The sequence below is a fragment of the Sapajus apella genome, unplaced genomic scaffold (genome assembly GCF_009761245.1).
Source record: "Sapajus apella isolate SASKATOON/1434 unplaced genomic scaffold, GSC_monkey_1.0 scaffold13, whole genome shotgun sequence".
NCBI classification, from domain to species: domain Eukaryota; kingdom Metazoa; phylum Chordata; class Mammalia; order Primates; family Cebidae; genus Sapajus; species Sapajus apella.
The window spans coordinates 8,697,656-8,711,428 of NW_022436953.1; the positions used below are offsets into that span (position 1 = coordinate 8,697,656).

The window sequence follows — 13,773 nt, forward strand, 5'->3', positions numbered from 1 at the left end:
CACTCAAAACCACATAGCCTCTGTAGGGTTGTTATGAGGATTAAATTAGATAATTTTCATAAAGGCTATGTGCAGTTCTAGAGAATGGTAGATGCATTCAATTAATGACGGTCTTATTATTTTTATTGTTATGTATCCACTGGTTATCTGCCAGAAGACCAGCTGTCTCAGTTCCTTTCTGCTTATAAACAATGGAAATTTATTTTTCACAGTTCTTTTTTTTTTTTTTTTTTGAGGTGGAGTCTTTTGCCCAGGCTGGAGTGCAGTGGCATGATCTCGGCTCACTGCAGCCTCCGCCTCCTGGGTTCAAGCAGTTCTCCTGCCTCAGCCTCCCAAGTAGCTGGGACTACAGACATGCACTGCCACACCAGCTAATTTTTGTATTTTCAGTAGAGATGGGCTTTCACCATGTTGGCCAGGATGGTCTTGATCTCCTGACCTCGTGATCCACCCGCCTCGGCCTCCCAAAGTGCTGGGATTATAGACGTGAGCCACCGTACCCAGCCAACAACCTTAAATCTTCAGGCTTATGAATAATTTTCTTTCACTCCATGTCCCACCTTCCAGACCCTGGGGTGAGGATTGGGTCTCCAAAGCTCTAGGGGACTCTGCACCCATGGTTTTGGCTAGTTGTAGCACATGTATTAGCTGTCACAGGTTAGAGTTCATGCCTGCAGCTCTCCCAGTCTAGTGTTGCACCTATAGGTCTGGGGTCTGGTGGAGGCTTCCCCTTCACAGCAGCTCCACTAAGCATTGCCCTAGTGGGGACTCTGGGCAGTGGCCCTGCCCTCATGGCTCCACTGGGCATTGCTCTAGTGAAGACTCTGCTACAACCCTACCCTTATGTCTGTCCTTTGCCTGGGCTCCAAGACTCTCTTGGGCATCCTTTGAAATGTAAGTGGAGGTAGTCCTGCTTCCACAGCTGTTGTACTCTGTGTGTCTACAAAGTTACCACTATGTGGATGCTGCCAAAGTTTATTGTGTGTGTCTTCCGGAGCAGCAACGTGAACCAAACTTGGGTTTGCTTGAGCCACAGCTGCTCAAGGAGTGCTGCACCAAAATGTGGCAATCAGAGGCTTGAGGTGGTACCGTACAGAGAGCCCCAACATCCCATGGGAGCCTGGCTTCTCCCTTCAAATTGTTCTGCCCTCAAGGTCCTGGCACTCTGGGCCTGTGATGGGCATGGCAGCCTGGAAGGTCTCTGGTATGCCTTCTGGGACATTCTTTCATTTTTTTCTGATGAATAGCATCTGGCTGCCTTCTATCCATACTAATCTCCTTATCAAATGGTCCCTTGGCCACACCCTTGGTGTTCTCTCTCAAACTTGCCTTTTTAAACTTTACATGGCCAGGCTGAAAGTTTTCCAAATCCACCATACCATTCTAAGTTCTGTTTCCGTTTCAATTGTAAGCTCTGTCTTTAATTCATGTCTCTCTTCTTGTGTTTTACTGTAAATGAAGCCATGCAGTGCCCTCCACACTTTGCTTTGATAGTTCTTCCAGATATCCTGGTACATTGCTTACAATTTATGCTTTCGACAAAACATTAGACACAGGTACAATTAAGCCAAGTTTTTTTTTTTTTTTTTTTTTTTGCCACTTTATAGCAAGGATGGCCTTTCCTCTAATTTCCAACACCTTACTCCTCATTTCCATCTAAGACCTCTACAGCATTGCCCTTACCATACATATTTCTACAAGTTCATGACCAGGTCAGTAATTTCTAAGATGACTTAAGTTCTCTCTACAGCTCCCCTCCCTCTTCTTCTTAAGAAGGGCCCTCACCAGAATTGCCCTTAATGCTCTGTTTAATGCAATGCAGGGTTTTTCTTTTTTCTAGTATTCACTTCAAAACTGTTCCTACTTAATCATTACCTAGTTCCAAAACCACTTTCATATCTTTAGATATTTATTATAGCAATACCAATACCAATTCAGTACGAATTTCTGTCCCAGACCATTTCTCTTACTATAACAAAATGATTTAGACTAGATAGTTTATTTCTCACATCTGTAGAGGCTGGGAAGTCCAAGACCAAGACACCCACAGGTTAAGTGTCTGGTGAGGGCTTGGTCTTTGTTTCCAAGACAGCGCCTTGAACATTGTGTCCTCACATGGCAGAAGGGATGAAAGGGAAAAAAGAGGGTTAGCTAGTTTTCTCTAATCTCTTCATGATGGCATAGCCCTCATGTTCCAGTTCATGTCCTTAAGGCTCCACCTCTTAATAATGTTGCATTGAGAATAATTGTCAACATTAATTTTGAGAAGGGACACAAACATTCAAACCATAGAACCAGCATTGCCTAGGAATGAAGTAGGTCACAACCTTGTAATAAGCTATGGAAGAATAATTATAGGAGTGTGTGCCATGAGAGTGAATGTTGCAAGTGCTATAGAAATCAAAAGAACAAAGTTCGGTAATTGAGAGGTAGGAGAAATTAGAATGAATTGGTAGCATTCAAAAAACCCTTCCCATGATCTCATAGGATTTATACTGAGGTTTAATGCATCAGTTGGATTTTGACAAGTACAGAGAATGACACAGGACAAAAGAAGATTGGTAGGATCAAGCTTAGTACCTCTGGGAGATACTGTAGTATCAGAGATACTTGGAGACCACAGGGCTCTGTGGCCTTCTTGTAGCCTCTTCATGTTTTGGACCATTCAACAATGCATTTAAAGTATAATTTCTATCTTCATTATTTACTGAAGCACAAACTTTTCTGGGTTGTGTGCGTGTTTGTAAGAGAGTCTGTGCTTGTGCAGGGCTATAATAGACATGAGAGGATGAATTCTCAATTCTGTGGGGCTGATCACGCTATCAAAAGGACCACTCTATTCTCTTTCGGCAATTGGTGATTTAGAAACCCCAGTGCACCCAGCCTTGCCCTGGACTTCTCATAAGAGGACGAGTGGTGCTATCATCTTGCTTCCTGTGGAGGCAGCTGGATCTTCCAAGGAGAAGCTCCTTTTAATTGATGATTTCTGGCCAGCATTCAGGGATGGGACTTGCCATTTCAGATGCTGGTCTACTTTCTCAAGAACATGCTTGGTGAGGTTCAGAGATGGTTATTTAGCATATGATAGGTGACCCGAGGATATATTTTTGGGGTGTAAAAGCTTTGTCATCAGATATAGGGACTCCTTTGGGGATGATGAAAACGTTTTAGAACTAAATAGAGGGTCTGGCTGGATCACACACTGTGAATGTACTAAATGACATCGAATTGTACACTTGAAAATTGTTAAAAGTATGTGAATTTCACCTCAAATTCAAATAGGAAACCAACATCTTTCTCATCATTGTAAACACAGAATTCAGGAAGATATCTACATCTGAGAGAGAGAGGTGGTGGTTGTGGGGGTTCCAGGCGGGTGAGGAGCACAGAGGTCTATGCAAATTGTTGTTAAAAGACTAGTTCTGAGGTGGTCAATGTGTGGTTCTTGGACCAGCAGTATTGGCATTGCCTGGAAATTTATTAGAAAAGAAAATTCTTGATCTTCAACCCAGATCTATTGAATCAGAGACTGCAGATGGGCCCCAGTAGTCTGAGTTTTAACAAGCTTTCCAGGTGATTCTGATGCATGCTGAAGTTTAAAATCTATTGATCTAGATTCTGGGTTGGCAGGTATGTTTAGATGTGTTGGTTTTCTAATTAAATGTAAAACCAAATTAAACAAGTAAATACAGTCATGTGAGGACTAATGATGACTGTATGTTCAGATCTAAGCATGATATTTTATGCACTTGAGACTTATTTGGAAAAGGAAAAACACTTCCTAGCAACCTATTGATCTTAATATGGCAACACCCACCTCTAAACCAACACATAACAATATAGATTTGGAACAGATGTCATATCAAAATAAAAAAGTTTTAAAGTTCTGAAATAGAAGGGAAGAATGATGGTAATTAAAAATGGATGTTTCTCCCTGAACATTAGGGAGAAAACCAATCTCTCCTCTTGGTTCACAGCATAAGCCTTTGCACCAAGTTTTTTCCAAGTTTCTGCCTTCATGCTGACTCTGACATCTGCTCTACCTGGCAGCATGTGGTGCATGCTTTGTGGGCTTCCGATCTGTGCAGAGCAAGGGGTAGCCATGGGAGATGTTATCTCCCCGAGTGAGGAGAGATGGGTGGCTTCAGTAGAGATGTTACAGCTCTTCTGCTCCCAGCAGGCCCTGTGGATGGCTGCCAGGTTTAGATCAGACTGGGAGGACTGGCCTGTCTCCAGTTTGTGCTTGGACCTTAGTGAGAATGGAGCATGTGCCTGGAGTAATTGCCTCCTCAGCGCAGCAGCCTGGTTGCTATTGTTGTCCTGCTATTTTTCTCTGAACAAGCCATGTTATCTTCTCCTGTGAATATTAATTTCCCCTGAGTTAGGATAATTGAGCTGAGAGCAGCCATCTGCAGAGCTGTGCCATGTTGGCAGGGCTTTTCAGCAGGTCCTGGCCAGAGGACCATTTCTTGGAGTGGTTTCCACTTTGCCCCCACTAAGAACCTATCCTTTCACAAGTGAGGTTACAGGGCTTATCCCTCAACCTTCAAGCCGGGGATAACAGAGTTGGGACTCAAACCCAGGATTTCTGAATTTCAAATTTGGAGTTTTTCCTCTAGCTTTTGATGTTTTTAAGTGTCTTGTACATGGAAAGAGTCAATAAATATCTGCTCAATGCATGGATTTGTGCTTAGATCAGAAGTGAGATTACATTTCAAGCTAATGAGAGCTTTGAACAATATTAATTATTCAGATCAGGAAAAAGTACAGTTTGACAATTGTGTTATGGTTGGAATGAGTAATAAACAATTCAAAAAGACAAAATAAATAGATCACGGATATTGCCCACATTGATAGCTTCTCTGTTTTTGGTTGAAAATACTTACTAGGTATGTACAATGTGCAGACCAAATAGAGTTAGTCCCTGTTCTGAAGAAGAATGTCTACCAGTGGGAAGGATTGTTGTAATTGCCCACCTGTGGTCTAAGCACTAGGCAATCAGAGCAACTCAGAGTGCTATGGGGTTAGAGACTCAAAGCCAGCAAGGAATATTCTCTAAAAGGTAATTACAAACCCAATTATCAACTGTGGTTGTTGATAGAAGAGCTAATACTTTCCAACTTGTGCATGATCTGTGGCCCCATCTGATCTCTTTGTGTTTCCCCCACAATCTAGGTAACAACTGGTGGAAGAGCCAGCTACTACGTGTCTTATCGAAGAGAGACCTTTGCTCAGATAAAGCTGCCTAAGTACTCATTGCCAAAGGTACTGCATGCACCACCAGTGGTCCTGGATCCCTCCAGGCAAAGGGAGGGTTGGAGAGGCTGCCTTGTTGGGCTGCTGGGAGGTTTGATCTGTTTGGAAGACTGTTGGCATTTAGACTGACTCACCACCTAGCAGTTTGGCCTCCCCTAATGGTGCACAACCTGGATTTTGATTCCTGTCTCAGCTGGGTACCAGCCAAGAGCTTTGATTTCCTGTGACTCAAAGGTCTGGTATAACCTTGGGTCACTTCCCAGGGACAGTAATGAAAGGAACACTAGCTTTGGAATCCCCTCTGAGGGCCTCTGTCTTTTGAAAAGGGCTTTGTCACCAAATAGAAGGCCAAACTCAGGCAGAAGAACAGATCCTATACGAGTGTCTCTAAAAGTGCACAGATAAGTCTGGTGGTTTTCTTGCTTCTCTCTACATATTAAGGCTAAATAGAAATGTGCTGCCTATGTTTCTACTCTCCCCTGCCACTGTGAGTAATTAAAAAGGGGTAAATTAATAGAATGTTAATATCAAATGTTGGCATTTTAACTCTTCTATTGAAAAATCATAAAACGTACTTTGGGGACCACATTCCTTGTGAACATTGGCTTCTGGAGGGAGATGGACCTTAGAATCTCAGTGTGAAAATGTACAGGTTATAAATGTATCACTTAATGAGGCTACAAAGAAGTAAAATCTCAGGATGGACACATCAAGTGTAATGTTGCAAAGACTTGGGTCTCTAAGCTAGTGCTAAGAAACATTATGAAAGGCTAAATGATTACAGAGGTAGAGAAATTGTGGCATGAGAAAGTGGATAATTTCCTATCCCCAGTTGTTATTTATTCATTAATTTATGCATGTATGTCTTCATGTATTCATTCATTTAGTCTTTTGTGTATCTGTTCAACTATTCTTTCTCCATTTTTTTACTCTGTGAACTAAACTCTGTAAATAGAGGAGTGAATAAGACACAAATGGTCCCCGCCTTCATGGATCTCATATTCTGGTAAAAAAGACACTAAATAAGCAACAGTGGATATGAGAGTGTTATGGAAATTCAAAGGCCATCTTGGCATAAAAGGTGGTTTTTGTTGACTATGGGTACTGAGGGCAGTTTCCTACTAAAAGTCATGTTTAAGCTGATATAAGAAAAATAAAGGAGTTAATTCTGCAAAGAAAGATGGGGAGAAGTTGATAGAAAATATATGCATAGCCAGATTTTAAGAGACAGCACAGTTCATTCAACAAACCAAAAAGCCATCTTGAGAGACTAGGTTACAGAGAGGCTGTTAAGGTCAGTAGAGACCATCTTAAGTAGCTTCATGGGCCATGGAAACCAATTTCTCATTTTCTATACCCTCTCTCTGATTAGCTTTATGGAACCATTGTGTAGTATTGTGTTTTCAGGATGTACCCATCAGATATTCTATACCCAAACAGGAAAGAGGTATTCTAGCTTGGAGAAGATTAGAAAGGGGAAATTCACAGTTACACTCTTTCTAAAGGAGAATGCCCCGTTGCAGTAACCTGAAGGTCTCCATGTTTCTAAGCCTAGAAAATGAGTTTAGGGAACTTTCCAAGCCATCTCCCTGAGGTAGAGTCTATTTTGTCTCTGTGTGTTGCGTATTTTATGTATTTTTAACCTTCTAAAGAAAACAAACCATTCACTCCCCTGGACAGTGTGGCTGCAGGTGGGAACAAATGAGGCCCTGAATTGATCACAGCCACAGAACACTCCATTAATGATTAGCAACCCCGAGGCAATTTTGTGGTAGAGTGCCATCCACTCAGCCCCTTTTATAGAGCCTCATCCAGAGCAGCTTCTCATTAATATGAAGGCTGCTGTGAAAATAGCTGGATGGTTATTGATCTCCTTTATTAGCCAGCGCTGGCCTGGTTTTCATAGTCAAAGCTGAAGAGGTGGGGACAGAGAGGGTGGAAGAATATTGGTTCTTTTCATTGTTTGAAAATGGAAATGCTTTTAAGCAAGTTGTTGCTGTTCCACGCAGTATCGATGCTTTTAGGTGACTTGCTTAGAAACAAAGTCATGGAAAAGCTCCCTGTCATCATTGCCCTCGCACCTCTGCTCCCAGTTTACATGTTCAGAATATGCTGTCCTGGGGCACTCCACGGCTTTGGAGTGTTTGGCAGAGAATGAAACGAGCACCATTAATAATGAGCAGCATTGTTGGGAGCTCCAGCCTTGCGCTGAGCCCTCCATTACTCAGTCCCTGGGCATCAGGTTGGTGCTCTCAGTCCAATAGGCATGAAAAGCATGCAGCAGTAGAGGGCATGGGGGGGCAGGTGACAGGGAGCAGGTAACCTAGAGAAAAGACAGGTGAACTTATGAGCAGAAACCCTGAGCTTTTATTCCAGCTCTGCCGCTTACTTATCCATGAGCCTAGGTCTCCATATCCATGAAATGGAGATAATATTATTGGACAGAGTTGAGAGGATTTAATGAATAACTCATGTTGGTCAAGTGTAAAGTGTTCAACAAATCTAAGGAACAGTTTTGGTCTGGGAGGAAATAATACTGAGGCTCTTAACCTGCCCTGATCAGTGTCCATAATGGGGGTCACATCCCAACCTTTTGTTATGGAGGTTAACATGTGTCACAGTGGTTTGTTGTACATAGTATTTTACTACCCAGGTCTTAAGATCAGGATTCAAGTTATCTTTTCTGCTGTTCTCCCTCCTCTCACCTCCTTCCTCACCTTGGACTAAATATTGCCTTAAGCCCTCACTTTACCACTCTGAGCCTGATATACCCTCTTTTGTCTCAGATTCTGGACTTAGCTTACGACTCTAATAAATTGTTTCTACAAGAGAAAAGATTTTTGTTTCTTTCTGTAAGGGATTCAGGTTGAAAGTGATCTTTGCCTGAGACCTGTGCTCCTGGAAAACAACCAAGGTCAAGAAATTCTCCACCTTTTTGTGTTTGGGAAATGGCTTATTGCACACCCTGTTTCTCCATATGACTTGATAAGACTCAGATGTCTGCCTTGTTTACCTGTAATAAGACCAGATTCCCATTCTTTGTCTCATAAATGATTTGCTAAAATGTTGTCCTACTAGTCAATATGGACAAAATGCCTGCTAATTTGACTTGCTCAGACTTAAAACCAGCTTTTCTCCTTCCCCAAGCCCCTGAACATTGACCAGCTCTTAAGCTTCTGTAAGCAATGGGAGTTGAAGCAAGCATGGCAATGAGAAACAGCCCCCCTCAACAGGCCTTCTGAGAATCACCTCACCTCAAAGAGAATAATTTCCTGTTCAATTGCTCAGTCATGCCACCTGCTCACTCTACTTTTCACACCCAGTTCTTTTAGTCTTCTTTTACTTTTCTCCATAGAAGTAACTCTTTTGTGCCTTCACTCCAAGGTGCTTGCAGATATTGCAAGTCTTTTCAAATAAAATCTCTTCTTACCTGAGTCTGGGTTCATTTTTTATTTGACAGTAGAATATGGTTAATTCCATTTTGAATAACAGAAGAGAGGAAAGGGAAATAATGTCTTAGAAAATTCATTATAATGATAATGACAATGATATTAACCTTTTGTTTCCTTAGTTTTTACATTTCCCCAAATACTAATTTATCCTTCACTGCTGTGTCACGGCCACATTTGTTAAAGAGTTATCTATAATTCTAATCTCTTTTCTCTCTTCCTATTCACTCTTCAACCTTCTGCTATATATTCTCTGCCTTTAGATCCACGTATGGCACTAAAAATCACTAGTCATTGCTACAGTAACCACTGCATTTGAAATCCAATAGATGCCTCTACATCTTTACTGCTTTTCGCCATTCTGAAACATTTCACACAGACAAAAATAATCCATACTTGATACTCTTCCCTTTGGTAGTATTTTTTAAATGATTTTTTTTTCTGGATCCCCTTCTTCTCACCACCTCTTTAAAGGTTGGTGTTCCCAAGCTCTTCCTGATTCTGCATGGTTCCTGGGTGACTTCATCCCTCACTTTTTTTCAATATTGGTGACTCCTATATCTACAACTGCAGCCCATTTCTGTCCATCCAACTGCCTCTTTGATGTAGACCCTCTTAAAGATCCCATTTAACAAGTCTGAAATGAAGCTTTTAGGAAGCTTCTAGCCTCCACCTTATAGTCCTCATATCCCATCTCTCTCCTATGCTTACTTATTTACTCTATTTATTCAGTAGTCTTGTTGGTTGTCTACCAATGGCCAGATACTCTGGTGAGTATCAGAGATAAAGTGATACATCGCAAGATATGGTTTGTGCTCTTTGGGATCTTATAATCTAATGAGAGAGACAAACATCAAATAACTACATAAGAGACTATTTAATTATACTTGTGTTGAGTGCTATAAAGGAAAAGTAGAGTTTTATAAGTCACATATCTGAGGCACTATGTATTTGTCCTACTCCCTTCTCCCTCTGTAGATTTTAACTCCTTACTATCTCACCAGTCTCTCTCCTAGGGACCTTTTGGAGAGCTGGCTTTCTTGGTTCAGGCCCTCATGAGTTATTATCTGGACTGTTGCCCTGACCTTTTAAGCCTTTCTCCCTGCCTCTAGCATTGCCCCTCTTAAGTCCCCTCTTCACAATGCTTCCACAATTATTTTGCTCATACAAGGATCCCTGTCCTCTCTACCCAAATCTCTGTATTGACCAATTCTAGTCATGCCTTTCTCTTGCTTAAAATCTTGTGATAGTTTTGTGCTATTCTTTGGGTAAAAGTTAGGTGTGCCATAGTACCCCTTATGATGTAGCCCCTCTCTGCCTCACCCCCTTCAGAGAAAAACTGCTCTTAAGCTGCACAGATTCCCATACATTTCCTTGACTGTGCTATCCTCATTGTCACCTGTAAGCGTTTGTATGCCAGTCACCAGTTTTAGCACCTGTATCATAGCACATAGTCACTTTGGCCAAATTTGATAAAGGCCACTAGAGTATGTGATGTCTCCACCATCAGAAGCCATCTTCTTTAGTGGAGGTTTTGCTTTTTCTTTCTCTCTGTATTTCCGTTACCTGACACATGGCAGATGCTTAATAACGTGGGTATTTACTACAATGAATAAAATTACATTAGGACCAGATTATAAAATGCTTCAATAACAGTGAAGTGTATTCGCCATTGTTCACCTAGGAAGTCACAGGTTTTCATTTTCAAAAGCAACCATAACTCTCCCAAATTATTGTCTTGGCAGGGCAGACAGGGAATGCTATTTATAATTGCTTTCCAAATATAAATATGTATGTGATTATGTCTGATGCTTTTCAAATTCCAAGTTTAGTAAAGTCTCAGCCTAAATTTACTCTTATTGCATTTTCCTTCCTTGGATTTCTCTATCACCAAACTTTTCCCTGCATATTCTCAGGATCAACAAGTAAGGCAATGGCACATGCTTTGGAGCTAGATTGAGGTAACTAGTTCAAGAAATAAGCTTAATTATTGTTCAGGTCTCTAGTGGACCAATTTTAACTATGCTTTTCTTTGTTCTTGAAGACTGAATGTTCTAGTTACTATTGATTGACTCCATTCAACCATAAAGACCTATTTAGACAGAGGTTATATATTTCTGAGTATTTTAGAGTGAGTGATTACCTGGACTTATATGCACCAGAATCATCTGGAGGGCTTGTTCAGATGGTAGAATCTAAGGGTCTACTCCAGATATACTGAATTACAATCTCAGGCAGTGATCAGGATTAGAGGCAGCCAGGTTTGCTGTATGTGCATTTTAGGTTAATGTTCTCGGCACAAGTCTGCATGCTATTAAGATTGCTAGGTCATTTTGATGCACACCAAATTATATCCCCACTGATACAGTGTTTAAAAGTTAACTTCTTGATTAAGATTAGCTTTAAATTAAGATTAAGTTCTAGGTTTATATCTTAGTAATGTCATTTGTTAGCTTTGGCAAATTAAGGCATTCTCAAACAGATATCTCAGAATTCTGGATATGAGAGGGCAGCCTTACTCCAGGTGACATAGCCCCAGGACAGCATTAACCTAATATGCACTCACAGTGAACCTGGCTGCCTCTAATTCTGACCATGTCCTGGTATTTTAAGTTGTTCTTTTCCCATTTCTTTTACGTTAGCTTAGTCTAAAATAACTTAGCTCATTCATTTTTATGACCAAAACATCTGGGAAAAACCAGGCATTTCTATTGCATTTTTAACAGGGTAAGTGAATTTAATTCGTATTTCCTGCAGCTGTGATTTCGCCTCCTACTGGGTTCTTGGGCATTCATTCCACACCACCACAACACGATTTCATCACATGGTTTTTAAGAGTAAGCTATCTTTCCATTTTCAAGCAGCTCAGCAGGAACCTGTAATTCTACAAGGTGTGTAAGCACGAATGAGCAAGTGAGGTCTTAGTCAAGGTGACCTAGAGAGTTCAAGGCCAGAGGCTGAGATTTAACAAAGAAGCTTCAATAAAAAGATCCAGAACTTGCTTTTCTACTTCTCTCACCTCCAGGTTGTCCAAATCAAATGGGTTTACTCCTTTACAAATCATCTTGGAGGAGCTCTCTGTGGTGATGACATTACAGGCATTGCTGTTTCTTTTTACTTGAAACGGTTTCTAGGAAAAGTTGGTCAAACACAGTAAAGGCTAGACCCTGCTTGATTATTAAGCTACTGTCAGCTCCAATCACCGCTCGGCCTTTTACTAGCGCTTTTCATCCCAGCAACAAGGTTGCCTTTCTTTCTGCTATCTCTTTGGCGTATGCATCGTATGTTTATGCATTTTTTAACTACCTCAATTTTTGGCAAATGATTATCCATGTCAACATGTCCTCCTGACTATGTACGTTCTCTAGATAAGGGCTGAAGTTTACAATAATCTCTCTTTGGTACCTACCTACATAGGCAAACTGGCTTTTATAAATTATTTTGAATTGTAAATTACTAGATTTGATTTTAGAAATGATCCGAACAGAGCAAAACGCTGTCTCTAAAATGTTTTTGATTAAAAAAAAATGATGATCCAGTCCAGGATTAAAACTAAAGTGATGTCAGGAACCAGGAAGTTAACATCAGTGTATAAGTGGCAGACCCTAAGAACATATGAATATAGAGGGCTGAGACCCTAACTCGGGGTCCTGACTCTACCTGAAAGACCAAAGACTCTGGTTTTCAGTACAGAATATGGCCACTTAAACATTTGTGATCCATATTTACTTCATGAGTCATCAGTTTGAAATCCCTAATCTAGAGGTTATATATCCAAATGACTAGAAACTATTCATTGGGGTGGAGTCAGACCACAGAGATTCAAAAGCTGGTTCTGCCATGAACAGATTGGTAAACTTCTGTGCACCTTAGTTTGCTCTTCAGTAAAATGGAAATAATCATACCAACCTCCTCACAAAATTATTTTCGTTTTGAATTGAAAAAATACATTTAGATTGCTTAGAATAGTACCCAAGTAGATTTTTTTCTTCATAGCTGAACCTCTTCACTAGGCAAGAAAACTGAAGTTCAGAGAGACTGACACATTCAGCACCATGCAGCTTACTTATAGCAGTGCTTATATTTTGACCCAGAACATTAAATTCCAGGTTGAGTATCCTTTTCTCTGTATAGTGATCTTCAATATAGTTTTATTGGCAGCAGAACATCCCTTACATTTTACTTCTAAAATATGACACAGAACTCCAGTGTTTACAACAGATGCAGTTGGTTCTGCTCTGATTGAAACAGGATTGCAGGTCTAGAGGCCCACTCATTGGTTATACCTCCATGCCACATTTCTTGCAATCCTCATGACTCCGAAGATTCTAAAGTAAAGTGTAAACCACCATACTACGGAATTTAAAAACATAAATGAATATCTGATGACAAGATGGGCTCTGTCTTCATTGCATGCGTGCACTTCCCTTAGCAAGGCTGTCTGTCTCTGTTGGCACTCTTAGATTTTAGGTATAAAAATAAAAAATGAAAGTAGATGAATCCTTGGAAGCCATGGGAAATGATATCAACCAAAGCCCCTTACACGCATTTTGCTGTCACTTAGCAAGGAACAAAAATCATGAAGCTCATAATTTATAGCCTTGGTTCAATGTGGAATTGTTTAACATTGCCTATAACTCAAGCTTTTTTGCAGCAATTTCATAAGTCATAGTAATTACTTGGCATCCCAATGGGCAGAGAGATATGGAGATCTGCTGCCTTATAAGCCTTCCATCTTCTTTCAGGACATGCACATTATCAGTACAGATGAGAATCAAGTATTTGCAGCTGTCCAAGAATGGAACCAGAATGACACGTACAACCTCTACATCTCAGACACGCGTGGCATTTACTTCACTCTGGCCATGGAGAACATCAAGAGCAGCAGAGGTCTAATGGGGAACATCATCATAGAATTGTATGAGGTATGTAGCCAACATTGCCCTTCCCTCAGATCTACCTCTGTTTTTCATGAGTTTTAATGGTATAAACACAAGCACTGGAGTCCTGGGTTCAGATTCCAGCTCTACCACTTAGCAACTGTGTGACTTTGGGCAAGGGATTTAAC

The 13,773-nt window shown here is 40.8% G+C and overlaps 1 protein-coding gene across 1 annotated transcript in view; it reads left to right on the plus strand.

Annotated features, from left to right (window-relative positions):
- SORCS3 (sortilin related VPS10 domain containing receptor 3) overlaps positions 1-13,773 on the plus strand; it is a 605,284-nt gene that overhangs the window by 476,155 nt on the left and 115,356 nt on the right. The window contains exons 8-9 of the mRNA XM_032281554.1: positions 5,176-5,265; positions 13,451-13,630. Of these exons, the coding sequence (XP_032137445.1) occupies positions 5,176-5,265; positions 13,451-13,630 (270 nt within the window). The remainder of the gene's footprint in view (positions 1-5,175; positions 5,266-13,450; positions 13,631-13,773) is intronic.